Genomic DNA, 25,391 nt, shown 5'->3' with positions numbered 1-25,391 from the left:
GGTCAGAGAGCTCGCAAACTTCGATTCACTGGCAGCCGGTTTCCCCCCCCTCAGGGGGCGGGGCGGACGGGCGAGGGGGCGGGGTCTGCTCGGGACGGCGCTTCCGGAATGGGCGGGGCGCGGACACTTCCGCATCCGGTCAGAGCCGGAAGAGAGGCCTGCTGGAGCCGGGGGGCTGCCGGTGCCATGGCCCCGCCGCTCGCCCCACGCCTGCTGCCGCTGCTGGCCGCCGCCCTCAGCCTCGCCCCCGGCCCCGGCTCGGCGGCGCGCTCCGCGCCTCCCTCCGGCGACTGCGACCTGCTGGGCGACGGCGCGGCCGAGTCGGCGACAGAGCGATTGCTGCTGGAGCGGCTGCGGCCCCTCCGGGGAAAGAGGTACCGGCCGGGGCGGGGGGAGAGTGCGGAGGGTGAGGGGAGGGGAATGAGGGAGAGAGGGAGGGGAATGAGGGAGAGAGGGAGGGGAATGAGGGAGAGAGGGAGGGGAATGAGGGAGAGAGGGAGGGGAATGAGGGAGAGAGGGAGGGGAATGAGGGAGAGAGGGGAGGGGAATGAGGGAGAGAGGGGAGGGGAATGAGGGAGAGAGGGAGGGGAATGAGGGAGAGAGGGAGGGGAATGAGGGAGAGAGGGAGGGGAATGAGGGAGGGGAGGGGAATGAGGGAGGGGAGAGAGAGGGAGGGGAATGAGGGAGAGAGGGAGGGGAATGAGGGAGAGGGGAGGGGAATGAGGGAGAGAGGGAGGGGAATGAGGGAGAGGGAGAGGGGAGGGGAATGAGGGAGAGAGGGAGGGGAATGAGGGTGAGGAGAGGGTGGGGAATGAGGGAGAGAGGGTGGGGAATGAGGGAGAGAGGGAGGGGAATGAGGGTGAGGAGAGGGTGGGGAATGAGGGAGAGAGGGAGGGGAATGAGGGAGAGAGGGGAGGGGAATGAGGGAGAGAGGGAGGGGAATGAGGGAGAGAGGGAGGGGAATGAGGGTGAGGAGAGGGTGGGGAATGAGGGAGAGAGGGAGGGGAATGAGGGAGAGAGGGGAGGGGAATGAGGGAGAGAGGGAGGGGAATGAGGGAGAGAGGGAGGGGAATGAGGGAGAGAGGGGAGGGGAATGAGGGAGAGAGGGAGGGGAATGAGGGAGAGAGGGGAGGGGAATGAGGGAGAGAGGGGAGGGGAATGAGGGAGAGAGGGAGGGGAATGAGGGAGAGAGGGAGGGGAATGAGGGAGAGAGGGGAGGGGAATGAGGGAGAGAGGGAGGGGAATGAGGGAGAGAGGGAGGGGAATGAGGGTGAGGAGAGGGTGGGGAATGAGGGAGAGAGGGAGGGGAATGAGGGAGAGAGGGAGGGGAATGAGGGTGAGGAGAGGGGGGGAATGAGGGAGAGAGGGGAGGGGAATGAGGGAGAGAGGGGAGGGGAATGAGGGAGAGAGGGAGGGGAATGAGGGAGAGAGGGAGAGGGAGAGGGGAGGGGAATGAGGGAGAGAGGGGGGGGAATGAGGGAGAGAGGGAGGGGAATGAGGGAGAGAGGGTGGGGAGAGGGGAATGAGGGAGAGAGGGAGGGGAATGAGGGAGAGAGGGAGAGGGGAGAGAGGGGAGGGGAATGAGGGAGAGAGGGGAGGGGAATGAGGGAGAGGGGAGGGGAATGAGGGAGAGAGGGAGGGGAATGAGGGAGAGAGGGGAGGGGAATGAGGGAGAGAGGGGGGGAATGAGGGAGAGAGGGGAGGGGAATGAGGGAGAGAGGGAGGGGAATGAGGGAGAGAGGGAGGGAATGAGGAGGGGAATGAGGGAGAGAGGGAGGGGAAGGGGAGGAGAGGGAAGAGGGGAATGAGGGAGAGAGGGGAGGGGAGATGAGGGAGAGAGGGGGGAGGGAATGAGGGAGAGGAGGGAGGGGAATGAGGGAGAGGGGAGGGGAATGAGGGAGAGAGGGAGGGGAATGAGGGAGAGGGGAGGGGAATGAGGGAGAGAGGGAGGGGAATGAGGGAGAGAGGGAGGGGAATGAGGGAGAGAGGGGAGGGGAATGAGGGAGAGAGGGAGGGGAATGAGGGAGAGAGGGAGGGGAATGAGGGGAGAGAGGGGAGGGAGGGGAATGAGGGAGAGAGGGAGGGGAATGAGGGGAGGGGGGAGGGATGAGGGAGAGGGAGGGGAATGGGGAGAGAGGGAGGGGAATGAGGGGAGAGGGAGGGGAATGAGGGAGAGAGGGAGGGGAATGAGGGTGAGAGAGGGTGGAGAGGGGGGAATGAGGGGAAGGGAGGGGAATGAGGGAGGAGGGAGGGAATGAGGGAGAGAGAGGAGAGGGGAATGAGGGAGAGAGGGGAGGGGAATGAGGGAGAGAGGGAGGGGAATGAGGGAGAGAGGGAGGGGAATGAGGGTGAGGAGAGGGTGGGGAAGGGGGGAATGAGGGAGAGAGGGAGGGGAATGAGGGAGAGAGGGAGGGGAATGAGGGAGATGAGGGAGAGAGGGAGGGGAATGAGGGAGAGAGAGGGGAGGGGAGAGAGAGGGGAGGAGGGGAGGGGAATGGGAGGGGGAGAGAGAGGGAGGGGAATGAGGGAGAGAGGGAGGGAATGAGGGAGAGGGATGAGGGAGAGGGAGGGTGAGGGAGAGGAGGGGAGGGGAATGAGGGAGAGAGGGGAGGGGAATGAGGGAGAGAGGGAGGGGAATGAGGGAGAGAGGGGAGGGGAATGAGGGAGAGAGGGGAGGGGAATGAGGGAGAGAGGGGAGGGGAATGAGGGAGAGAGGGAGGGAGAGGGAGAGGGGAATGAGGGAGAGAGGGAGGGGAATGAGGGAGAGAGGGAGGGGAATGAGGGAGAGAGGGAGGGGAATGAGGGAGAGAGGGTGGGGAATGAGGGAGAGAGGGAGGGGAATGAGGGAGAGGAGGGGAGGGGAATGAGGGAGAGAGGGAGGGGAGGGGAATGAGGGAGAGGGAGGGAGGGGAATGGGGAATGAGGGGAGAGAGGGTAGGGGAGATGAGGGAGAGAGGGAGGGGAATGAGGGAGAGAGGGGAGAGGGAGAGGGAGGGGAATGAGGGAGAGAGGGAGGGGAATGAGGGAGAGAGGGGAGGGGAATGAGGGAGAGAGGGAGGGGAATGAGGGAGGGGAGAGGGAGGGGAGGGGAATGAGGGAGAGAGGGAGGGGAATGAGGGAGAGAGGGAGGGGAATGAGGGAGAGAGGGAGGGGAATGAGGGAGAGAGGGGAGGGGAGAGGGAGGGGAATGAGGGAGAGAGGGGAGGGGAATGAGGGAGAGAGGGGAGGGGAATGAGGGAGAGAGGGAGGGGAATGAGGGAGAGAGGGAGGGGAATGAGAGAGAGAGGAGGGGAGGGGAATGAGGGAGAGAGGGAGGGGAATGAGGGGGAGGGAGGGGAGAGGGGGGAATGAGGGAGAGAAGATGAGGAGAGAGGAGGGGAGGGGAATGAGGGTGAGGAGGGAGGGGAGGGGAATGAGGGAGAGAGGGAGGAGAGGGAATGAGGGAGAGGGGAGAGGGAGGGGAATGAGGGAGAGAGGGGAGGGGAGGGGATGAGGGGGAGAATGAGGGAGAGAGGGAGGGGAATGAGGGAGAGAGGGGAGGGGAATGAGGGAGAGAGGGGAGGGGAATGAGGGAGAGAGGGAGGGGAATGAGGGAGAGAGGGGAGGGGAATGAGGGAGAGAGGGGAGGGGAATGAGGGAGAGGAGAGGGAGGGGAGGGGAATGAGGGTGAGAGGGAGGGGAATGAGGGAGAGAGGGGAGGGGAATGAGGGAGAGAGGGGAGGGGAATGAGGGAGAGAGGGAGGGGAATGAGGGAGAGAGGGGAGGGGAATGAGGGAGAGAGGGAGGGGAATGAGGGAGAGAGGGGAGGGGAATGAGGGAGAGAGGGGAGGGGAATGAGGGAGAGAGGGAGGGGAATGAGGGAGAGAGGGGAGGGGAATGAGGGAGAGAGGGGAGGGGAATGAGGGTGAGAGGGAGGGGAATGAGGGTGAGAGGGAGGGGAATGAGGGAGAGAGGGGAGGGGAATGAGGGAGAGAGGGAGGGGAATGAGGGTGAGGAGAGGGAGGGGAGGGGAATGAGGGTGAGAGGGAGGGGAATGAGGGAGAGAGGGGAGGGGAATGAGGGTGAGAGGGAGGGGAATGAGGGAGAGAGGGGAGGGGAATGAGGGAGAGAGGGGAGGGGAATGAGGGAGAGAGGGAGGGGAATGAGGGAGAGAGGGGAGGGGAATGAGGGAGAGAGGTAGGGGAATGAGGGAGAGAGGGAGGGGAATGAGGGAGAGAGGGAGGGGAGGGGGTAGAGAGGGAGGGGAATGAGGGTGAGGAGAGGGTGGGGAGGGGAATGAGGGTGAGGAGAGGGAGGGGAGGGGAATGAGGGTGAGGAGAGGGAGGGGAGGGGAATGAGGGTGAGGAGAGGGTGGGGAGGGGAGGGGAATGAGGGTGAGGAGAGGGTGGGGAGGGGAGGGGAATGAGGGTGGGGAGAGGGAGGGGAGGGGAGGGGAATGAGGGTGAGGAGAGGGTGGGGAGGGGAGGGGGAATGAGGGTGAGGAGAGGGAGGGGAGGGGAGGGGAATGAGGGAGGGGAGGGGAATGAGGGTGGGGAGAGGGAGGGCAGGGGAGGGGAATGAGGGAGAGAGGGAGGGGAGGGGAATGAGGGTGGGGAGAGGGAGGGGAGGGGAATGAGGGTGGGGAGGGGAGGGGCCTGAGGTTGAGGAGAGGGAGGGGAGGGGAATGAGGGAGAGAGGGAGGGCAATGAGGGAGAGAGGGGAGGGGAATGAGGGAGAGAGGGGAGGGGAATGAGGGTGAGAGGGAGGGGAATGAGGGAGAGAGGGAGGGGAATGAGGGAGAGAGGGGAGGGGAATGAGGGAGAGGAGAGGGAGGGGAGGGGAATGAGGGTCAGAGGGAGGGGAATGAGGGAGAGAGGGGAGGGGAATGAGGGAGAGAGGGGAGGGGAATGAGGGAGAGAGGGAGGGGAATGAGGGAGAGAGGGGAGGGGAATGAGGGAGAGAGGGAGGGGAATGAGGGAGAGAGGGAGGGGAATGAGGGAGAGAGGGGAGGGGAATGAGGGAGAGAGGGAGGGGAATGAGGGAGAGAGGGGAGGGGAATGAGGGAGAGAGGGGAGGGGAATGAGGGAGAGAGGGAGGGGAATGAGGGAGAGAGGGGAGGGGAATGAGGGAGAGAGGGAGGGGAATGAGGGAGAGAGGGGAGGGGAATGAGGGAGAGAGGGGAGGGGAATGAGGGAGAGAGGGAGGGGAATGAGGGAGAGAGGGGAGGGGAATGAGGGAGAGAGGGAGGGGAATGAGGGTGAGAGGGAGGGGAATGAGGGTGAGAGGGAGGGGAATGAGGGAGAGAGGGGAGGGGAATGAGGGAGAGAGGGAGGGGAATGAGGGTGAGGAGAGGGAGGGGAGGGAAATGAGGGTGAGAGGGAGGGGAATGAGGGAGAGAGGGGAGGGGAATGAGGGTGAGAGGGAGGGGAATGAGGGAGAGAGGGGAGGGGAATGAGGGAGAGAGGGGAGGGGAATGAGGGAGAGAGGGAGGGGAATGAGGGAGAGAGGGGAGGGGAATGAGGGAGAGAGGTAGGGGAATGAGGGAGAGAGGGAGGGGAATGAGGGAGAGAGGGAGGGGAGGGGGTAGAGAGGGAGGGGAATGAGGGTGAGGAGAGGGTGGGGAGGGGAATGAGGGTGAGGAGAGGGAGGGGAGGGGAATGAGGGTGAGGAGAGGGAGGGGAGGGGAATGAGGGTGAGGAGAGGGTGGGGAGGGGAGGGGAATGAGGGTGAGGAGAGGGTGGGGAGGGGAGGGGAATGAGGGTGGGGAGAGGGAGGGGAGGGGAGGGGAATGAGGGTGAGGAGAGGGTGGGGAGGGGAGGGGGAATGAGGGTGAGGAGAGGGAGGGGAGGGGAGGGGAATGAGGGAGGGGAGGGGAATGAGGGTGGGGAGAGGGAGGGCAGGGGAGGGGAATGAGGGAGAGAGGGAGGGGAGGGGAATGAGGGTGGGGAGAGGGAGGGGAGGGGAATGAGGGTGGGGAGGGGAGGGGCCTGAGGTTGAGGAGAGGGAGGGGAGGGGAATGAGGGAGAGAGGGAGGGCAATGAGGGTGAGGAGAGGGAGGGGAGGGGAATGAGGGAGAGAGGGAGGGGAATGAGGGCGAGGAGAGGGAGGGGAGGGGAATGAGGGTGAGGAAGGGAGGGGAGGAGAATGAGGGAGAGAGGGAGGGGAATGAGGGCGAGGAGAGGGAGGGGAGGGGAATGAGGGCGAGGAGGGGGAGGGGAGGTGAATGAGGGTGAGGAGAGGGAGGGAGGGGAATGAGGGAGGGGAGGGGAATGAGGGAGGGGAGGGGAATGAGGGAGAGGAGAGGGAGGGGAGGGGAATGAGGGTGAGGAGGGGGAGGGGAGGGGAATGAGGGAGAGGAGAGGGAGGGGAGGGGAGGGGAATGAGGGAGAGGAGATGGAGGGGAATGAGGGAGGGGAGTGAGGGAGAGGGAGGGGAGGGGAATGAGGGTGAGGAGAGGGGCAGGGGAGGGGAATGAGGGAGAGGAGAGGGACGGGAGGGGATTGAGGGTGAGGGGAGCGAGGGGGAGGGGCCTCAGGGTGAGGAGAGGGAGGGGAGGGGAATGAGGGTGGGGAGGGGAGGGGCCTGAGTTTGAGGAGAGGGAGGGGAGGGGAATGAGGGCGAGGAGAGGGAGGGGAGGGGAGGGGAATGAGGGAGAGAGGGAGGGGAATGAGGGCGAGGAGAGGGAGGGGAGGGGAATGAGGGTGAGGAAGGGGAGGGGAGGGGAATGAGGTGAGGAGAGGGAGGGGAATGAGGGCGAGGAGGGGGAGGGGAGGGGAATGAGGGTGAGGAGGGGGAGGGGAGGGGAATGAGGGCGAGGAGAGGGAGGGGAGGGGAATGAGGGTGAGGAGAGAGGGGGGAGGGGAGGGGAATGAGGGAGAGGAGAGGGAGGGGAGGGGAATGAGGGAGAGGAGAGGGAGGGGAAGGGAATGAGGGAGGGGAGAGGGAGGGGAATGAGGGAGAGGAGAGGGAGGGGAGGGGAATGAGGGTGAGGAGAGGGAGGGCATGGAGGGGAATGAGGGAGAGGAGAGGGAGGGCAGGGGAGGGGAATGAGGGAGAGGAGAGGGAGGGCAGGAGAGGGGAATAAGGGAGAGGAGAGGGAGGGGAGGGGAATGAGGGTGAGGAAGGGAGGGGAGGGGAATGAGGGAGAGAGGGAGGGGAATGAGGGCGAGGAGGGGGAGGGGAGGTGAATGAGGGTGAGGAGAGGGAGGGAGGGGAATGAGGGAGAGGAGAGGGTGGGGAGGGGAATGAGGGAGAGGAGAGGGAGGGGAGGGGAATGAGGGTGAGGAGGGGGAGGGGAGGGGAATGAGGAGAGGGAGGGGAGGGGAGGGGAATGAGGGAGAGGAGATGGAGGGGAGGGGAATGAGGGAGGGGAGAGGGAGGGGAGTGAGGGAGAGGGAGGGGAGGGGAATGAAGGTGAGGAGAGGGAGGGCAGGGGAGGGGAATGAGGGAGAGGAGAGGGAGGGGAGGGGATTGAGGGTGAGGGGAGCGAGGGGGAGGGGCCTCAGGGTGAGGAGAGGGAGGGGAGGGGAATGAGGGTGGGGAGGGGAGGGCCTGAGGTTGAGGAGAGGGAGGGGAGGGGAATGAGGGCGAGGAGAGGGAGGGGAGGGGAGGGGAATGAGGGAGAGAGGGAGGGGAATGAGGGCGAGGAGAGGGAGGGGAGGGGAATGAGGGTGAGGAAGGGGAGGGGAGGGGAATGAGGTGAGGAGAGGGAGGGGAGGGGAATGAGGGCGAGGAGGGGGAGGGGAGGGGAATGAGGGTGAGGAGAGGGAGGGGAGGGGAATGAGGGAGAGAGGAAGGGGAATGAGGGCGAGGAGAGGGAGGGGAGGGGAATGAGGGTGAGGAGAGAGAGGGGAGGGGAGGGGAATGAGGGAGAGGAGAGGGAGGGGAGGGGAATGAGGGAGAGGAGAGGGAGGGGAAGGGAATGAGGGAGGGGAGAGGGAGGGGAATGAGGGAGAGGAGAGGGAGGGGAGGGGAATGAGGGTGAGGAGAGGGAGGGCATGGAGGGGAATGAGGGAGAGGAGAGGGAGGGCAGGGGAGGGGAATGAGGGAGAGGAGAGGGAGGGCAGGGGAGGGGAATAAGGGAGAGGAGAGGGAGGGGAGGGGAATGAGGGTGAGGAGAGGGAGGGGAGGGGAATGAGGGAGAGAGGGAGGGGAATGAGGGTGAGGAGAGGGAGGGGAGGGGAATGAGGGTGAGGAGGGGGAGGGGAGGGGAATGAGGGCGAGGAGAGGGAGGGGAGGGGAATGAGGGTGAGGAGAGGGAGGGGAGGGGAATGAGGGAGAGAGGGAGGAATGAGGGCGAGGAGAGGGAGGGGAGGGGAGGGGAATGAGGGAGAGAGGGAGGGGAATGAGGGTGGGGAGAGGAATGAGGGTGAGCAGAGGGAGGGGAGGGGAGGGGAATGAGGGTGAGGAGAGGGAGGGGAGGGGAATGAGGGTGAGGAGAGGGAGGGGAGGGGAATGAGGGTGAGGAGGGGGAGGGGAGGGGCCTGAGGGTGAGGAGAGGGAGGGGAGGGGAATGAGGGTGAGGAGAGGGAGGGGAGGGGAATGAGGGAGAGAGGGAAGGGAATGAGGGTGGGGAGAGGGAGGGGAGGGGAGGGGAATGAGGGTGAGGAGAGGGAGGGGAATGAGGGTGAGGAGAGGGAGGGGAGGGGAGGGGAATGAGGGATAGAGGGAGGGGAATGAGGGTGGGGAGAGGGAGGGGAGGGGAATGAGGGTGAGGAGAGGGAGGGGAGGGGCCTGAGGGTGAGGAGAGGGAGGGGAGGGGAGGGGCCTGAGGGTGAGGAGAGGGAGGGGAGGGGCCTGAGGGTGAGGAGAGGGAGGGGAAGGGCATGAGGGAGAGGGGAGGGAGGGGAATGAGGGTGGGGGAGGAGAGGGAGGGGCATGAGGGTGAGGGGGAGGAGAATGAGGGGGGAGGAGAGGGAGGGGCATGTGGGTAAGGTGGGAGGGGCGAGGGGGCTGAGGGTGTGGGGAGGGGAATGAGGGGGAGGGGGGAGGGGCCTCAGGGTGAGGGTAGGGAGGGGGAGGGTTGAGGGAGCGGAGGGAGGGGCATGAGGGGGAAGGGCTTGAGGGTGAGGGAAGGAAGGGGAGGGGCCTGAGGGTGAGGAGAGGGAGGGGAGGGAGGGGAATGAGGATGAGGGGAAGGGGCCTGAGGGTGAGGGAAGCGGGGGGAGGGGCATGAGGGTGAGGGGAGGGGAGTGCGGGGGAGGGGAATGAGGGTGGGGGAGGAGAGGGAGGGGCATGTGGGTAAGGTGGGAGGGGCAAGGGAGCTGAGGGTGAGGGGAGATGAATGAGGGTGAGGGGGGAGGGGCCTCAGGGTGAGGGTAGGGAGGGGGAGGGTTGAGTGAGTGGAGGGAAGGGCATGAGGGGGAGGGAGGGGAGGGGCAGGAGGGTGAGGGGGCTGAGGGCATTGGGGGAGTGGAGGGGAGAGAGAGGGAGGGGGCTGGGGGTGAGGGGAGGGGAATGAGGGTGAGGGGGGAGGGGCCTCAGGGGGAGGGTTGAGCGAGCGGAGGGAGGGGCATGAGGGGAAGGGAGGGGGAGGGGTTGAGGGAGCGGAGGGAGGGGCATGAGGGTGAGGGGGCTGAGGGCATTGGGGGAGTGGAGGGGAGAGAGAGGGAGGGGGCTGGGGGTGAGGGGAGGGAAAGGGCCTGATGCAGAGAGAGAGGGGTCTGATTGGGAGTGGGGGAAGGGGACTGAGGGGGAGCGGAAACGGTTCGGCCGGCGTTTATCAATCTCTTTGGCGGTCCGTCTCCCCCTCAGATTTTCAGTGACCACTGAGAATGCCACGACCAAGGAGTCGTACACCTACAAGTTCCAGCTGTGTGCCAGCGTCCTGCCCGGAGACCCCACCGCCGGCGTGGTCCAGATCGACCATAAAATGAACATCACCAAGGTCATCGGCCGTATCAACGCCACCCAACTCATCGGCGGCAGTGAGTGCGGAGGGGAATTCACTCCGGGGGTGTGTGATGGGCCGGCGGGGGGGGGAGCTTCGCTCTGCGTCCGACCCCGGGAGTGTGTGATGGGACGGTGTGGAGGGAGATTCACCCCGCGTCCAACTCCGGGAGTGTGTGACGGGACGGTGCGGAGGGAGATTCACTCTGTGTCTGACCCCGGGAGTGTGTGATGGGACGGTGTGGAGGGAGATTCACCCCGCGTCCGACCCCGGGAGTGTGTGATGGGACGGTGCGGAGGGAGATTCACTCTGTGTCTGACCCCGGGAGTGTGTGATGGGACGGTGTGGAGGGAGATTCACCCCGCGTCCGACCCCGGGAGTGTGTGATGGGACGGTGTGGAGGGAGATTCACCCCGCGTCCAACTCCGGGAGTGAGTGACGGGACGGTGCAGAGGGAGATTCACTCTGTGTCTGACCCCGGGAGTGTGTGATGGGACGGTGTGGAGGGAGATTCACCCCGCGTCCGACCCCGGGAGTGTGTGATGGGACGGTGCGGAGGGAGATTCACTCTGTGTCTGACCCCGGGAGTGTGTGATGGGACGGTGTGGAGGGAGATTCACCCCGCGTCCGACCCCGGGAGTGTGTGATGGGACGGTGTGGAGGGAGATTCACCCCGCGTCCAACTCCGGGAGTGTGTGACGGGACAGTGCGGAGGGAGATTCACTCTGTGTCTGACCCCGGGAGTGTGTGATGGGACGGTGTGGAGGGAGATTCACCCCGCGTCCGACCCCGGGAGTGTGTGATGGGACGGTGTGGAGGGAGATTCACCCCGCGTCCAACTCCGGGAGTGTGTGACGGGACGGTGCGGAGGGAGATTCACTCTGTGTCTGACCCCGGGAGTGTGTGATGGGACGGTGTGGAGGGAGATTCACTCTGTGTCTGACCCCGGGAGTGTGTGATGGGACGGTGGGGAGGGAGATTCACTCTGTGTCCGACCCCGGGAGTGTGTGATGGGACGGTGTGGAGGGAGATTCACTCTGTGTCTGACCCCGGGAGTGTGTGATGGGACGGTGTGGAGGGAGATTCACCCCGCGTCCAACTCCGGGAGTGTGTGACGGGACGGTGCGGAGGGAGATTCACCCCGCGTCCGACCCCGGGAGTGTGTGATGGGATGGTGTGGAGGGAGATTCACCCCGCGTCCAACTCCGGGAGTGTGTGACGGGACGGTGCGGAGGGAGATTCACTCTGTGTCCGACCCCGGGAGTGTGTGATGGGACGGTGTGGAGGGAGATTCACTCTGTGTCTGACCCCGGGAGTGTGTGATGGGACGGTGTGGAGGGAGATTCACTCTGTGTCCGACCCCGGGAGTGTGTGATGGGACGGTGCGGAGGGAGATTCACTCTGTGTCTGACCCCGGGAGTGTGTGATGGGACGGTGTGGAGGGAGATTCACTCTGTGTCTGACCCCGGGAGTGTGTGATGGGACGGTACGGAGGGAGATTCACTCTGTGTCTGACCCCGAGAGTGTGTGATGGGACGGTACGGAGGGAGATTCACTCTGTGTCTGACCCCGGGAGTGTGTGATGGGACGGTGCGGAGGGAGATTCACTCTGTGTCTGACCCCAGGAGTGTGTGACGGGACGGTATGGAGGGAGATTCACTCTGTGTCTGACCCCGGGGGTGTGTGATGGGACGGTGCGGAGGGAGATTCACTCTGTGTCTGACCCCGGGAGTGTGTGATGGGACGGTGTGGAGGGAGATTCGCTTTGTGTCTGACCCCGGGAGTGTGTGATGGGACGGTGCGGAGGGAGATTCGCTCTGTGTCTGACCCCGGGAGTGTGTGATGGGATGGAGCGGAGGGAGATTCGCTTTGTGTCTGACCCCGGGAGTGTGTGATGGGACGGTGCGGAGGGAGATTCACTCTGTGTCTGACCCCAGGAGTGTGTGATGGGACGGTGTGGAGGGAGATTCACTCTGTGTCTGTCCCCGGGAGTGTGTGATGGGACGGTGCGGAGGGAGATTCACTCTCTGTCTGACCCCGGGAGTGTGTGATGGGACGGTACGGAGGGAGATTCACTCTGTGTCTGACCCCGGGAGTGTGTGATGGGACGGTACGGAGGGAGATTCACTCTGTGTCTGACCCCGGGAGTGTGTGATGGGACGGTGGGGATGGAGATTCGCTCTGTGTCTGACCCCGGGAGTGTGTGATGGGACGGTGTGGAGGGAGATTCACTCTGTGTCTGACCCCGGGAGTGTGTGATGGGACGGTGTGAAGGGAGATTCACTCTGTGTCTGACCCCGGGAGTGTGTGATGGGACGGTGTGGAGGGAGATTCACTCTGTGTCTGACCCCGGGAGTGTGTGATGGGACGGTGTGGAGGGGGATTCACCCCGTGTCCGACCCCGGGAGTGTGTGATGGGACGGTGTGGAGGGAGATTCGCTCTGTGTCTGACCCCGGGAGTGTGTGATGGGATGGAGCGGAGGGAGATTCGCTTTGTGTCTGACCCCGGGAGTGTGTGATGGGACGGTGCGGAGGGAGATTCACTCTGTGTCTGACCCCAGGAGTGTGTGATGGGACGGTGTGGAGGGAGATTCACTCTGTGTCTGTCCCCGGGAGTGTGTGATGGGACGGTGCGGAGGGAGATTCACTCTCTGTCTGACCCCGGGAGTGTGTGATGGGACGGTACGGAGGGAGATTCACTCTGTGTCTGACCCCGGGAGTGTGTGATGGGACGGTACGGAGGGAGATTCACTCTGTGTCTGACCCCGGGAGTGTGTGATGGGACGGTGGGGATGGAGATTCGCTCTGTGTCTGACCCCGGGAGTGTGTGATGGGACGGTGTGGAGGGAGATTCACTCTGTGTCTGACCCCGGGAGTGTGTGATGGGACGGTGTGAAGGGAGATTCACTCTGTGTCTGACCCCGGGAGTGTGTGATGGGACGGTGTGGAGGGAGATTCACTCTGTGTCTGACCCCGGGAGTGTGTGATGGGACGGTGTGGAGGGGGATTCACCCCGTGTCCGACCCCGGGAGTGTGTGATGGGACGGTGTGGAGGGAGATTCACTCTGTGTCTGACCCCGGGAGTGTGTGATGGGACGGTGTGGAGGGAGATTCACTCTGTGTCTGACCCCGGGAGAGTGTGATGGGACGGTGTGGAGGGAGATTCACTCTGTGTCTGACCCCGGGAGTGTGTGATGGGACGGTGTGGAGGGAGATTCACTCTGTGTCTGACCCCGGGAGAGTGTGATGGGACGGTGTGGAGGGAGATTCACTCTGTGTGTCTGACCCCGGGAGTGTGTGATGGGACGGTGCGGAGGGAGATTCACTCTGTGTCTGACCCCGGGGGTGTGTGATGGGACGGTGGGGAGGGAGATTCACTCTGTGTCTGACCCCGGGAGTGTGTGATGGGACGGTGTGGAGGGGGATTCACTCTGTGTCTGACCCCGGGGGTGTGTGATGGGACGGTGGGGAGAGAGATTCACTCTGTGTCTGACCCCGGCAGTGTGTGATGGGACGGTGTGGAGGGGGATTCACTCTGTGTCTGACCCCGGGTGTGTGTGATGGGACGGTGGGGATGGAGATTCGCTCTGTGTCTGACCCCGGGAGTGTGTGATGGGACGGTGTGGAGGGAGATTCACTCTGTGTCTGACCCCGGGGGTGTGGGATGGGACGGTGTGGAGGGAGATTCACTCTGTGTCTGACCCCGGGGGTGTGTGATGGGACGGTGTGGATGGAGATTCACCCCGCGTCCAACCCCGGGAGTGTGTGATGGGACGGTGTGGAGGGAGATTCACTCTGTGTCTGACCCCGGGAGTGTGTGATGGGACGGTGGGGATGGAGATTCGCTCTGTGTCTGACCCCGGGAGTGTGTGATGGGACGGTGTGGAGGGAGATTCACTCTGTGTCTGACCCCGGGGGTGTGGGATGGGACGGTGTGGAGGGAGATTCACTCTGTGTCTGACCCCGGGAGTGTGTGATGGGACGGTGTGGAGGGAGATTCACTCTGTGTCTGACCCCGGGAGTGTGTGATGGGACGGTGTGGAGGGAGATTCACTCTGTGTCTGACCCCGGGAGTGTGTGATGGGACGGTGTGGAGGGAGATTCACTCTGTGTCTGACCCCGGGAGTGTGTGATGGGACGGTGGGGAGGGAGATTCACTCTGTGTCCGACCCCGGGAGTGTGTGATGGGACGGTGTGGAGGGAGATTCACTCTGTGTCTGACCCCGGGAGTGTGTGATGGGACGGTGTGGAGGGAGATTCACCCCGCGTCCAACTCCGGGAGTGTGTGACGGGACGGTGCGGAGGGAGATTCACCCCGCGTCCGACCCCGGGAGTGTGTGATGGGATGGTGTGGAGGGAGATTCACCCCGCGTCCAACTCCGGGTGGAGGGAGATTCACTCTGTGTCTGACCCCGGGAGTGTGTGATGGGACGGTGTGGAGGGAGATTCACTCTGTGTCCGACCCCGGGAGTGTGTGATGGGACGGTGCGGAGGGAGATTCACTCTGTGTCTGACCCCGGGAGTGTGTGATGGGACGGTGTGGAGGGAGATTCACTCTGTGTCTGACCCCGGGAGTGTGTGATGGGACGGTACGGAGGGAGATTCACTCTGTGTCTGACCCCGAGAGTGTGTGATGGGACGGTACGGAGGGAGATTCACTCTGTGTCTGACCCCGGGAGTGTGTGATGGGACGGTGCGGAGGGAGATTCACTCTGTGTCTGACCCCAGGAGTGTGTGACGGGACGGTATGGAGGGAGATTCACTCTGTGTCTGACCCCGGGGGTGTGTGATGGGACGGTGCGGAGGGAGATTCACTCTGTGTCTGACCCCGGGAGTGTGTGATGGGACGGTGTGGAGGGAGATTCGCTTTGTGTCTGACCCCGGGAGTGTGTGATGGGACGGTGCGGAGGGAGATTCGCTCTGTGTCTGACCCCGGGAGTGTGTGATGGGATGGAGCGGAGGGAGATTCGCTTTGTGTCTGACCCCGGGAGTGTGTGATGGGACGGTGCGGAGGGAGATTCACTCTGTGTCTGACCCCAGGAGTGTGTGATGGGACGGTGTGGAGGGAGATTCACTCTGTGTCTGTCCCCGGGAGTGTGTGATGGGACGGTGCGGAGGGAGATTCACTCTCTGTCTGACCCCGGGAGTGTGTGATGGGACGGTACGGAGGGAGATTCACTCTGTGTCTGACCCCGGGAGTGTGTGATGGGACGGTACGGAGGGAGATTCACTCTGTGTCTGACCCCGGGAGTGTGTGATGGGACGGTGGGGATGGAGATTCGCTCTGTGTCTGACCCCGGGAGTGTGTGATGGGACGGTGTGGAGGGAGATTCACTCTGTGTCTGACCCCGGGAGTGTGTGATGGGACGGTGTGAAGGGAGATTCACTCTGTGTCTGACCCCGGGAGTGTGTGATGGGACGGTGTGGAGGGAGATTCACTCTGTGTCTGACCCCGGGAGTGTGTGATGGGACGGTGTGGAGGGGGATTCACCCCGTGTCCGACCCCGGGAGTGTGTGATGGGACGGTGTGGAGGGAGATTCGCTCTGTGTCTGACCCCGGGAGTGTGTGATGGGATGGAGCGGAGGGAGATTCGCTTTGTGTCTGACCCCGGGAGTGTGTGATGGGACGGTGCGGAGGGAGATTCACTCTGTGTCTGACCCCAGGAGTGTGTGATGGGACGGTGTGGAGGGAGATTCACTCTGTGTCTGTCCCCGGGAGTGTGTGATGGGACGGTGCGGAGGGAGATTCACTCTCTGTCTGACCCCGGGAGTGTGTGATGGGACGGTACGGAGGGAGATTCACTCTGTGTCTGACCCCGGGAGTGTGTGATGGGACGGTACGGAGGGAGATTCACTCTGTGTCTGACCCCGGGAGTGTGTGATGGGACGGTGGGGATGGAGATTCGCTCTGTGTCTGACCCCGGGAGTGTGTGATGGGACGGTGTGGAGGGAGATTCACTCTGTGTCTGACCCCGGGAGTGTGTGATGGGACGGTGTGAAGGGAGATTCACTCTGTGTCTGACCCCGGGAGTGTGTGATGGGACGGTGTGGAGGGAGATTCACTCTGTGTCTGACCCCGGGAGTGTGTGATGGGACGGTGTGGAGGGGGATTCACCCCGTGTCCGACCCCGGGAGTGTGTGATGGGACGGTGTGGAGGGAGATTCACTCTGTGTCTGACCCCGGGAGTGTGTGATGGGACGGTGTGGAGGGAGATTCACTCTGTGTCTGACCCCGGGAGAGTGTGATGGGACGGTGTGGAGGGAGATTCACTCTGTGTCTGACCCCGGGAGTGTGTGATGGGACGGTGTGGAGGGAGATTCACTCTGTGTCTGACCCCGGGAGAGTGTGATGGGACGGTGTGGAGGGAGATTCACTCTGTGTGTCTGACCCCGGGAGTGTGTGATGGGACGGTGCGGAGGGAGATTCACTCTGTGTCTGACCCCGGGGGTGTGTGATGGGACGGTGGGGAGGGAGATTCACTCTGTGTCTGACCCCGGGAGTGTGTGATGGGACGGTGTGGAGGGGGATTCACTCTGTGTCTGACCCCGGGGGTGTGTGATGGGACGGTGGGGAGAGAGATTCACTCTGTGTCTGACCCCGGCAGTGTGTGATGGGACGGTGTGGAGGGGGATTCACTCTGTGTCTGACCCCGGGTGTGTGTGATGGGACGGTGGGGATGGAGATTCGCTCTGTGTCTGACCCCGGGAGTGTGTGATGGGACGGTGTGGAGGGAGATTCACTCTGTGTCTGACCCCGGGGGTGTGGGATGGGACGGTGTGGAGGGAGATTCACTCTGTGTCTGACCCCGGGGGTGTGTGATGGGACGGTGTGGATGGAGATTCACCCCGCGTCCAACCCCGGGAGTGTGTGATGGGACGGTGTGGAGGGAGATTCACTCTGTGTCTGACCCCGGGAGTGTGTGATGGGACGGTGGGGATGGAGATTCGCTCTGTGTCTGACCCCGGGAGTGTGTGATGGGACGGTGTGGAGGGAGATTCACTCTGTGTCTGACCCCGGGGGTGTGGGATGGGACGGTGTGGAGGGAGATTCACTCTGTGTCTGACCCCGGGAGTGTGTGATGGGACGGTGTGGAGGGAGATTCACTCTGTGTCTGACCCCGGGAGTGTGTGATGGGACGGTGTGGAGGGAGATTCACTCTGTGTCTGACCCCGGGAGTGTGCGATGGGACGGTGCGGAGGGAGATTCACTCTGTGTCTGACCCCGGGAGTGTGTGATGGGACGGTGTGGAGGGGGATTCACCCCGTGTCCGACCCCGGGAGTGTGTGATGGGACGGTGTGGAGGGAGATTCACTCTGTGTTTGACCCCGGGAGTGCGTGATGGGACGGTGAGGGAGATTCACTCTGTGTCTGACCCCGGGAGTGTGTGATGGGACGGTGTGGAGGGAGATTCACTCTGTGTCTGACCCCGGGAGTGTGTGATGGGACGGTGTGGAGGGAGATTCACTCTGTGTCTGACCCCGGGAGAGTGTGATGGGACGGTGTGGAGGGAGATTCACTCTGCGTCTGACCCCGGAGGTGTGTGATGGGACGGTGGGGAGGGAGATTCACTCTGTGTCTGACCCCGGGAGTGTGTGATGGGACGGTGTGGAGGGAGATTCACTCTGTGTCTGACCCCGGGAGTGTGTGATGGGACGGTGCGGGGGGAGATTCACTCTGTGTCTGACCCCGGGGGTGTGTGATGGGACGGTGGGGAGGGAGATTCACTCTGTGTCTGACCCCGGGAGTGTGTGATGGGACGGTGTGGAGGGGGATTCACTCTGTGTCTGACCCCGGGGGTGTGGGATGGGACGGTGTGGAGGGGGATTCACCCCGTGTCCGACCCCGGGAGTGTGTGATGGGACATTGAGGAGGGAGATTCACCCCGCGTCCGACCCCGGGAGTGTGTGATGGGACGGTGTGGAGGGAGATTCACTCTGTGTCTGACCCCGGGGGTGTGGGATGGGACGGTGGGGGGGGAGATTCGCTCTGCGTCTGACCCCGGGGGTGTGGGATGGGACGGTGGGGGGGGAGATTCGCTCTGCGTCTGACCCCGGGAGTGTGTGATGGGACGGTGCAGAGGGAGATTCACTCTGTGTCTGACCCCGGGGGTGTGGGATGGGACGGTGTGGAGGGGGATTCACCCCGTGTCCGACCCCGGGAGTGTGTGATGGGACGGTGTGGAGGGAGATTCACCCCGCGTCCAACTCCGGGAGTGTGTGACGGGACGGTGCGGAGGGAGATTCACTCTGTGTCTGACCCCGGGAGTGTGTGATGGGACGGTGTGGAGGGAGATTCACCCCGCGTCCGACCCTGGGAGTGTGTGATGGGACGGTGCGGAGGGAGATTCACTCTGTGTCTGACCCCGGGAGTGTGTGATGGGACGGTGGGGAGGGAGATTCACTCTGTGTCCGACCCCGGGAGTGTGTGATGGGACGGTGTGGAGGGAGATTCACTCTGTGTCTGACCCCGGGAGTGTGTGATGGGACGGTGTGGAGGGAGATTCACCCCGCGTCCAACTCCGGGAGTGTGTGACGGGACGGTGCGGAGGGAGATTCACCCCGCGTCCGACCCCGGGAGTGTGTGATGGGATGGTGTGGAGGGAGATTCACCCCGCGTCCAACTCCGGGAGTGTGTGACGGGACGGTGCGGAGGGAGATTCACTCTGTGTCCGACCCCGGGAGTGTGTGATGGGACGGTGTGGAGGGAGATTCACTCTGTGTCTGACCCCGGGAGTGTGTGATGGGACGGTGTGGAGGGAGATTCACTCTGTGTCCGACCCCGGGAGTGTGTGATGGGACGGTGCGGAGGGAGATTCACTCTGTGTCTGACCCCGGGAGTGTGTGATGGGACGGTGTGGAGGGAGATTCACTCTGTGTCTGACCCCGGGAGTGTGTGATGGGACGGTACGGAGGGAGATTCACTCTGTGTCTGACCCCGAGAGTGTGTGATGGGACGGTACGGAGGGAGATTCACTCTGTGTCTGACCCCGGGAGTGTGTGATGGGACGGTGCGGAGGGAGATTCACTCTGTGTCTGACCCCAGGAGTGTGTGACGGGACGGTATGGAGGGAGATTCACTCTGTGTCTGACCCCGGGATTGTGTGACGGGACGGTGCGGAGGGAGATTCACTCTGTGTCTGACCCCGGGAGTGTGTGATGGGACGGTGTGGAGGGAGATTCACTCTGTGTCTGACCCCGGGGGTGTGTGATGGGACGGTGCGGAGGGAGATTCACTCTGTGTCTGACCCCGGGAGTGTGTGATGGGACGGTGTGGAGGGAGATTCGCTTTGTGTCTGACCCCGGGAGTGTGTGATGGGACGGTGCGGAGGGAGATTCGCTCTGTGTCTGACCCCGGGAGTGTGTGATGGGATGGAGCGGAGGGAGATTCGCTTTGTGTCTGACCCCGGGAGTGTGTGATGGGACGGTGCGGAGGGAGATTCACTCTGTGTCTGACCCCAGGAGTGTGTGATGGGACGGTGTGGAGGGAGATTCACTCTGTGTCTGTCCCCGGGAGTGTGTGATGGGACGGTGCGGAGGGAGATTCACTCTCTGTCTGACCCCGGGAGTGTGTGATGGGACGGTACGGAGGGAGATTCACTCTGTGTCTGACCCCGGGAGTGTGTGATGGGACGGTACGGAGGGAGATTCACTCTGTGTCTGACCCCGGGAGTGTGTGATGGGACGGTGGGGATGGAGATTCGCTCTGTGTCTGACCCCGGGAGTGTGTGATGGGACGGTGTGGAGGGAGATTCACTCTGTGTCTGACCCCGGGAGTGTGTGATGGGACGGTGTGGAGGGAGATTCACTCTGTGTCTGACCCCGGGAGTGTGTGATGGGACGGTGTGGAGGGAGATTCACTCTGTGTCTGACCCCGGGAGTGTGTGATGGGACGGTGTGGAGGGGGATTCACCCCGTGTCCGACCCCGGGAGTGTGTGATGGGACGGTGTGGAGGGAGATTCACTCTGTGTCTGACCCCGGGAGTGTGTGATGGGACGGTGTGGAGGGAGATTCACTCTGTGTCTGACCCCGGGAGAGTGTGATGGGACGGTGTGGAGGGAGATTCACTCTGTGTCTGACCCCGGGAGTGTGTGATGGGACGGTGTGGAGGGAGATTCACTCTGTGTCTGACCCCGGGAGAGTGTGATAGGACGGTGTGGAGGGAGATTCACTCTGTGTGTCTGACCCCGGGAGTGTGTGATGGGACGGTGCGGAGGGAGATTCACTCTGTGTCTGACCCCGGGGGTGTGTGATGGGACGGTGGGGAGGGAGATTCACTCTGTGTCTGACCCCGGGAGTGTGTGATGGGACGGTGTGGAGGGGGATTCACTCTGTGTCTGACCCCGGGGGTGTGTGATGGGACGGTGGGGAGAGAGATTCACTCTGTGTCTGACCCCGGCAGTGTGTGATGGGACGGTGGGGAGGGAGATTCACTCTGTGTCTGACCCCGGGAGTGTGTGATGGGACGGTGTAGAGGGAGATTCACTCTGTGTCTGACCCCGGGTGTGTGTGATGGGACGGTGGGGATGGAGATTCGCTCTGTGTCTGACCCCGGGAGTGTGTGATGGGACGGTGTGGAGGGAGATTCACTCTGTGTCTGACCCCGGGGGTGTGGGATGGGACGGTGTGGAGGGAGATTCACTCTGTGTCTGACCCCGGGGGTGTGTGATGGGACGGTGTGGATGGAGATTCACCCCGCGTCCAACCCCGGGAGTGTGTGATGGGACGGTGTGGAGGGAGATTCACTCTGTGTCTGACCCCGGGAGTGTGTGATGGGACGGTGGGGATGGAGATTCGCTCTGTGTCTGACCCCGGGAGTGTGTGATGGGACGGTGTGGAGGGAGATTCACTCTGTGTCTGACCCCGGGGGTGTGGGATGGGACGGTGGGGAGGGAGATTCACTCTGTGTCTGACCCTGGGAGTGTGTGATGGGACGGTGTGGAGGGGGATTCACTCTGTGTCTGACCCCGGGAGTGTGTGATGGGACGGTGTGGAGGGGGATTCACTCTGTGTCTGACCCCGGGGGTGTGTGATGGGACGGTGGGGAGAGAGATTCACTCTGTGTCTGACCCCGGCAGTGTGTGATGGGACGGTGTGGAGGGGGATTCACTCTGTGTCTGACCCCGGGTGTGTGTGATGGGACGGTGGGGATGGAGATTCGCTCTGTGTCTGACCCCGGGAGTGTGTGATGGGACGGTGTGGAGGGAGATTCACTCTGTGTCTGACCCCGGGGGTGTGGGATGGGACGGTGTGGAGGGAGATTCACTCTGTGTCTGACCCCGGGGGTGTGTGATGGGACGGTGTGGATGGAGATTCACCCCGCGTCCAACCCCGGGAGTGTGTGATGGGACGGTGTGGAGGGAGATTCACTCTGTGTCTGACCCCGGGAGTGTGTGATGGGACGGTGGGGATGGAGATTCGCTCTGTGTCTGACCCCGGGAGTGTGTGATGGGACGGTGTGGAGGGAGATTCACTCTGTGTCTGACCCCGGGGGTGTGGGATGGGACGGTGTGGAGGGAGATTCACTCTGTGTCTGACCCCGGGAGTGTGTGATGGGACGGTGTGGAGGGAGATTCACTCTGTGTCTGACCCCGGGAGTGTGTGATGGGACGGTGTGGAGGGAGATTCACTCTGTGTCTGACCCCGGGAGTGTGCGATGGGACGGTGCGGAGGGAGATTCACTCTGTGTCTGACCCCGGGAGTGTGTGATGGGACGGTGTGGAGGGGGATTCACCCCGTGTCCGACCCCGGGAGTGTGTGTTGGGACGGTGTGGAGGGAGATTCACTCTGTGTTTGACCCCGGGAGTGCGTGATGGGACGGTGAGGGAGATTCACTCTGTGTCTGACCCCGGGAGTGTGTGATGGGACGGTGTGGAGGGAGATTCACTCTGTGTCTGACCCCGGGAGTGTGTGATGGGACGGTGTGGAGGGAGATTCACTCTGTGTCTGACCCCGGGAGAGTGTGATGGGACGGTGTGGAGGGAGATTCACTCTGCGTCTGACCCCGGAGGTGTGTGATGGGACGGTGGGGAGGGAGATTCACTCTGTGTCTGACCCCGGGAGTGTGTGATGGGACGGTGTGGAGGGAGATTCACTCTGTGTCTGACCCCGGGAGTGTGTGATGGGACGGTGCGGGGGGAGATTCACTCTGTGTCTGACCCCGGGGGTGTGTGATGGGACGGTGGGGAGGGAGATTCACTCTGTGTCTGACCCCGGGAGTGTGTGATGGGACGGTGTGGAGGGGGATTCACTCTGTGTCTGACCCCGGGGGTGTGGGATGGGACGGTGTGGAGGGGGATTCACCCCGTGTCCGACCCCGGGAGTGTGTGATGGGACATTGAGGAGGGAGATTCACCCCGCGTCCGACCCCGGGAGTGTGTGATGGGACGGTGTGGAGGGAGATTCACTCTGTGTCTGACCCCGGGGGTGTGGGATGGGACGGTGGGGGGGGAGATTCGCTCTGCGTCTGACCCCGGGGGTGTGGGATGGGACGGTGGGGGGGGAGATTCGCTCTGCGTCTGACCCCGGGAGTGTGTGATGGGACGGTGCAGAGGGAGATTCACTCTGTGTCTGACCCCGGGGGTGTGTGATGGGACGGTGTGGAGGGAGATTCACCCCGTGTCCGACCCCGGGAGTGTGTGATGGGACGGTGTGGAGGGAGATTCACCCCGCGTCCAACTCCGGGAGTGTGTGACGGGACGGTGCGGAGGGAGATTCACTCTGTGTCTGACCCCGGGAGTGTGTGATGGGACGGTGTGGAGGGAGATTCACCCCGCGCCCGACCCCGGGAGTGTGTGATGGGACGGTGCGGAGGGAGATTCACTCTGTGTCTGACCCCGGGAGTGTGTGATGGGACGGTGTGGAGGGAGATTCACCCGGCGTCCGACCCCGGGAGTGTGTGATGGGACGGTGTGGAGGGAGATTCACCCCGCGTCCAACTCCGGGAGTGTGTGACAGGACGGTGCAGAGGGAGATTCACTCTGTGTCTGACCCCGGGAGTGTGTGATGGGACGGTGTGGAGGGAGATTCACCCCGCGTCCGACCCCGGGAGTGTGTGATGGGACGGTGCGGAGGGAGATTCACTCTGTTTCTGACCCCGGGAGTGTGTGATGGGACGGTGTGGAGGGAGATTCACCCCGCGTCCGACCCCGGGAGTGTGTGATGGGACGGTGTGGAGGGAGATTCACCCCGCGTCCAACTCCGGGAGTGTGTGACGGGACAGTGCGGAGGGAGATTCACTCTGTGTCTGACCCCGGGAGTGTGTGATGGGACGGTGTGGAGGGAGATTCACCCCGCGTCCAACTCCGGGAGTGTGTGACGGGACGGTGCGGAGGGAGATTCACTCTGTGTCTGACCCCGGGAGTGTGTGATGGGACGGTGTGGAGGGAGATTCACTCTGTGTCTGACCCCGGGAGTGTGTGATGGGACGGTGGGGAGGGAGATTCACTCTGTGTCCGACCCCGGGAGTGTGTGATGGGACGGTGTGGAGGGAGATTCACTCTGTGTCCGACCCCGGGAGTGTGTGATGGGACGGTGTGGAGGGAGATTCACCCCGCGTCCAACTCCGGGAGTGTGTGACGGGACGGTGCGGAGGGAGATTCACCCCGCGTCCGACCCCGGGAGTGTGTGATGGGATGGTGTGGAGGGAGATTCACCCCGCGTCCAACTCCGGGAGTGTGTGACGGGACGGTGCGGAGGGAGATTCACTCTGTGTCCGACCCCGGGAGTGTGTGATGGGACGGTGTGGAGGGAGATTCACTCTGTTTCTGACCCCGGGAGTGTGTGATGGGACGGTGTGGAGGGAGATTCACTCTGTGTCCGACCCCGGGAGTGTGTGATGGGACGGTGCGGAGGGAGATTCACTCTGTGTCTGACCCCGGGAGTGTGTGATGGGACGGTGTGGAGGGAGATTCACTCTGTGTCTGACCCCGGGAGTGTGTGATGGGACGGTACGGAGGGAGATTCACTCTGTGTCTGACCCCGAGAGTGTGTGATGGGACGGTACGGAGGGAGATTCACTCTGTGTCTGACCCCGGGAGTGTGTGATGGGACGGTGCGGAGGGAGATTCACTCTGTGTCTGACCCCAGGAGTGTGTGACGGGACGGTATGGAGGGAGATTCACTCTGTGTCTGACCCCGGGAGTGTGTGACGGGACGGTGCGGAGGGAGATTCACTCTGTGTCTGACCCCGGGAGTGTGTGATGGGACGGTGTGGAGGGAGATTCACTCTGTGTCTGACCCCGGGGGTGTGTGATGGGACGGTGCGGAGGGAGATTCACTCTGTGTCTGACCCCGGGAGTGTGTGATGGGACGGTGTGGAGGGAGATTCGCTGTGTGTCTGACCCCGGGAGTGTGTGATGGGACGGTGCGGAGGGAGATTCGCTCTGTGTCTGACCCCGGGAGTGTGTGATGGGATGGAGCGGAGGGAGATTCGCTTTGTGTCTGACCCCGGGAGTGTGTGATGGGACGGTGCGGAGGGAGATTCACTCTGTGTCTGACCCCAGGAGTGTGTGATGGGACGGTGTGGAGGGAGATTCACTCTGTGTCTGTCCCCGGGAGTGTGTGATGGGACGGTGCGGAGGGAGATTCACTCTCTGTCTGACCCCGGGAGTGTGTGATGGGACGGTACGGAGGGAGATTCACTCTGTGTCTGACCCCGGGAGTGTGTGATGGGACGGTACGGAGGGAGATTCACTCTGTGTCTGACCCCGGGAGTGTGTGATGGGACGGTGGGGATGGAGATTCGCTCTGTGTCTGACCCCGGGAGTGTGTGATGGGACGGTGTGGAGGGAGATTCACTCTGTGTCTGACCCCGGGAGTGTGTGATGGGACGGTGTGGAGGGAGATTCACTCTGTGTCTGACCCCGGGAGTGTGTGATGGGACGGTGTGGAGGGAGATTCACTCTGTGTCTGACCCCGGGAGTGTGTGATGGGACGGTGTGGAGGGGGATTCACCCCGTGTCCGACCCCGGGAGTGTGTGATGGGACGGTGTGGAGGGAGATTCACTCTGTGTCTGACCCCGGGAGTGTGTGATGGGACGGTGTGGAGGGAGATTCACTCTGTGTCTGACCCCGGGAGAGTGTGATGGGACGGTGTGGAGGGAGATTCACTCTGTGTCTGACCCTGGAAGTGTGTGATGGGACGGTGTGGAGGGAGATGCACTCTGTGTCTGACCCCGGGAGAGTGTGATGGGACGGTGTGGAGGGAGATTCACTCTGTGTGTCTGACCCCGGGAGTGTGTGATGGGACGGTGCGGAGGGAGATTCACTCTGTGTCTGACCCCGGGGGTGTGTGATGGGACGGTGGGGAGGGAGATTCACTCTGTGTCTGACCCCGGGAGTGTGTGATGGGACGGTGTGGAGGGGGATTCACTCTGCGTCTGACCCCGGGGGTGTGTGATGGGACGGTGGGGAGAGAGATTCACTCTGTGTCTGACCCCGGCAGTGTGTGATGGGACGGTGTGGAGGGGGATTCACTCTGTGTCTGACCCCGGGTGTGTGTGATGGGACGGTGGGGATGGAGAT

General features: G+C 63.2%; 1 protein-coding gene across 1 annotated transcript in view; it reads left to right on the top strand.

Moving 5' to 3' along the window:
- The first annotated feature begins 93 nt into the window (after window positions 1–93).
- Window positions 94–25,391, top strand: part of m6pr (mannose-6-phosphate receptor (cation dependent)) — a 48,008-nt gene continuing 22,710 nt past the window's right edge. Inside the window, exons 1-2 of the mRNA XM_063037691.1 lie at window positions 94–374; window positions 9,733–9,905. Of these exons, the coding sequence (XP_062893761.1) occupies window positions 109–374; window positions 9,733–9,905 (439 nt within the window). The 5' untranslated portion in view covers window positions 94–108. The remainder of the gene's footprint in view (window positions 375–9,732; window positions 9,906–25,391) is intronic.

This window comes from Mobula hypostoma, chromosome X1, assembly GCF_963921235.1.
Source record: "Mobula hypostoma chromosome X1, sMobHyp1.1, whole genome shotgun sequence".
NCBI lineage: Eukaryota > Metazoa > Chordata > Chondrichthyes > Myliobatiformes > Myliobatidae > Mobula > Mobula hypostoma.
Note: the sequence above shows the minus strand (reverse complement) of the source record. Positions and strands in the feature narration are given on the sequence as shown.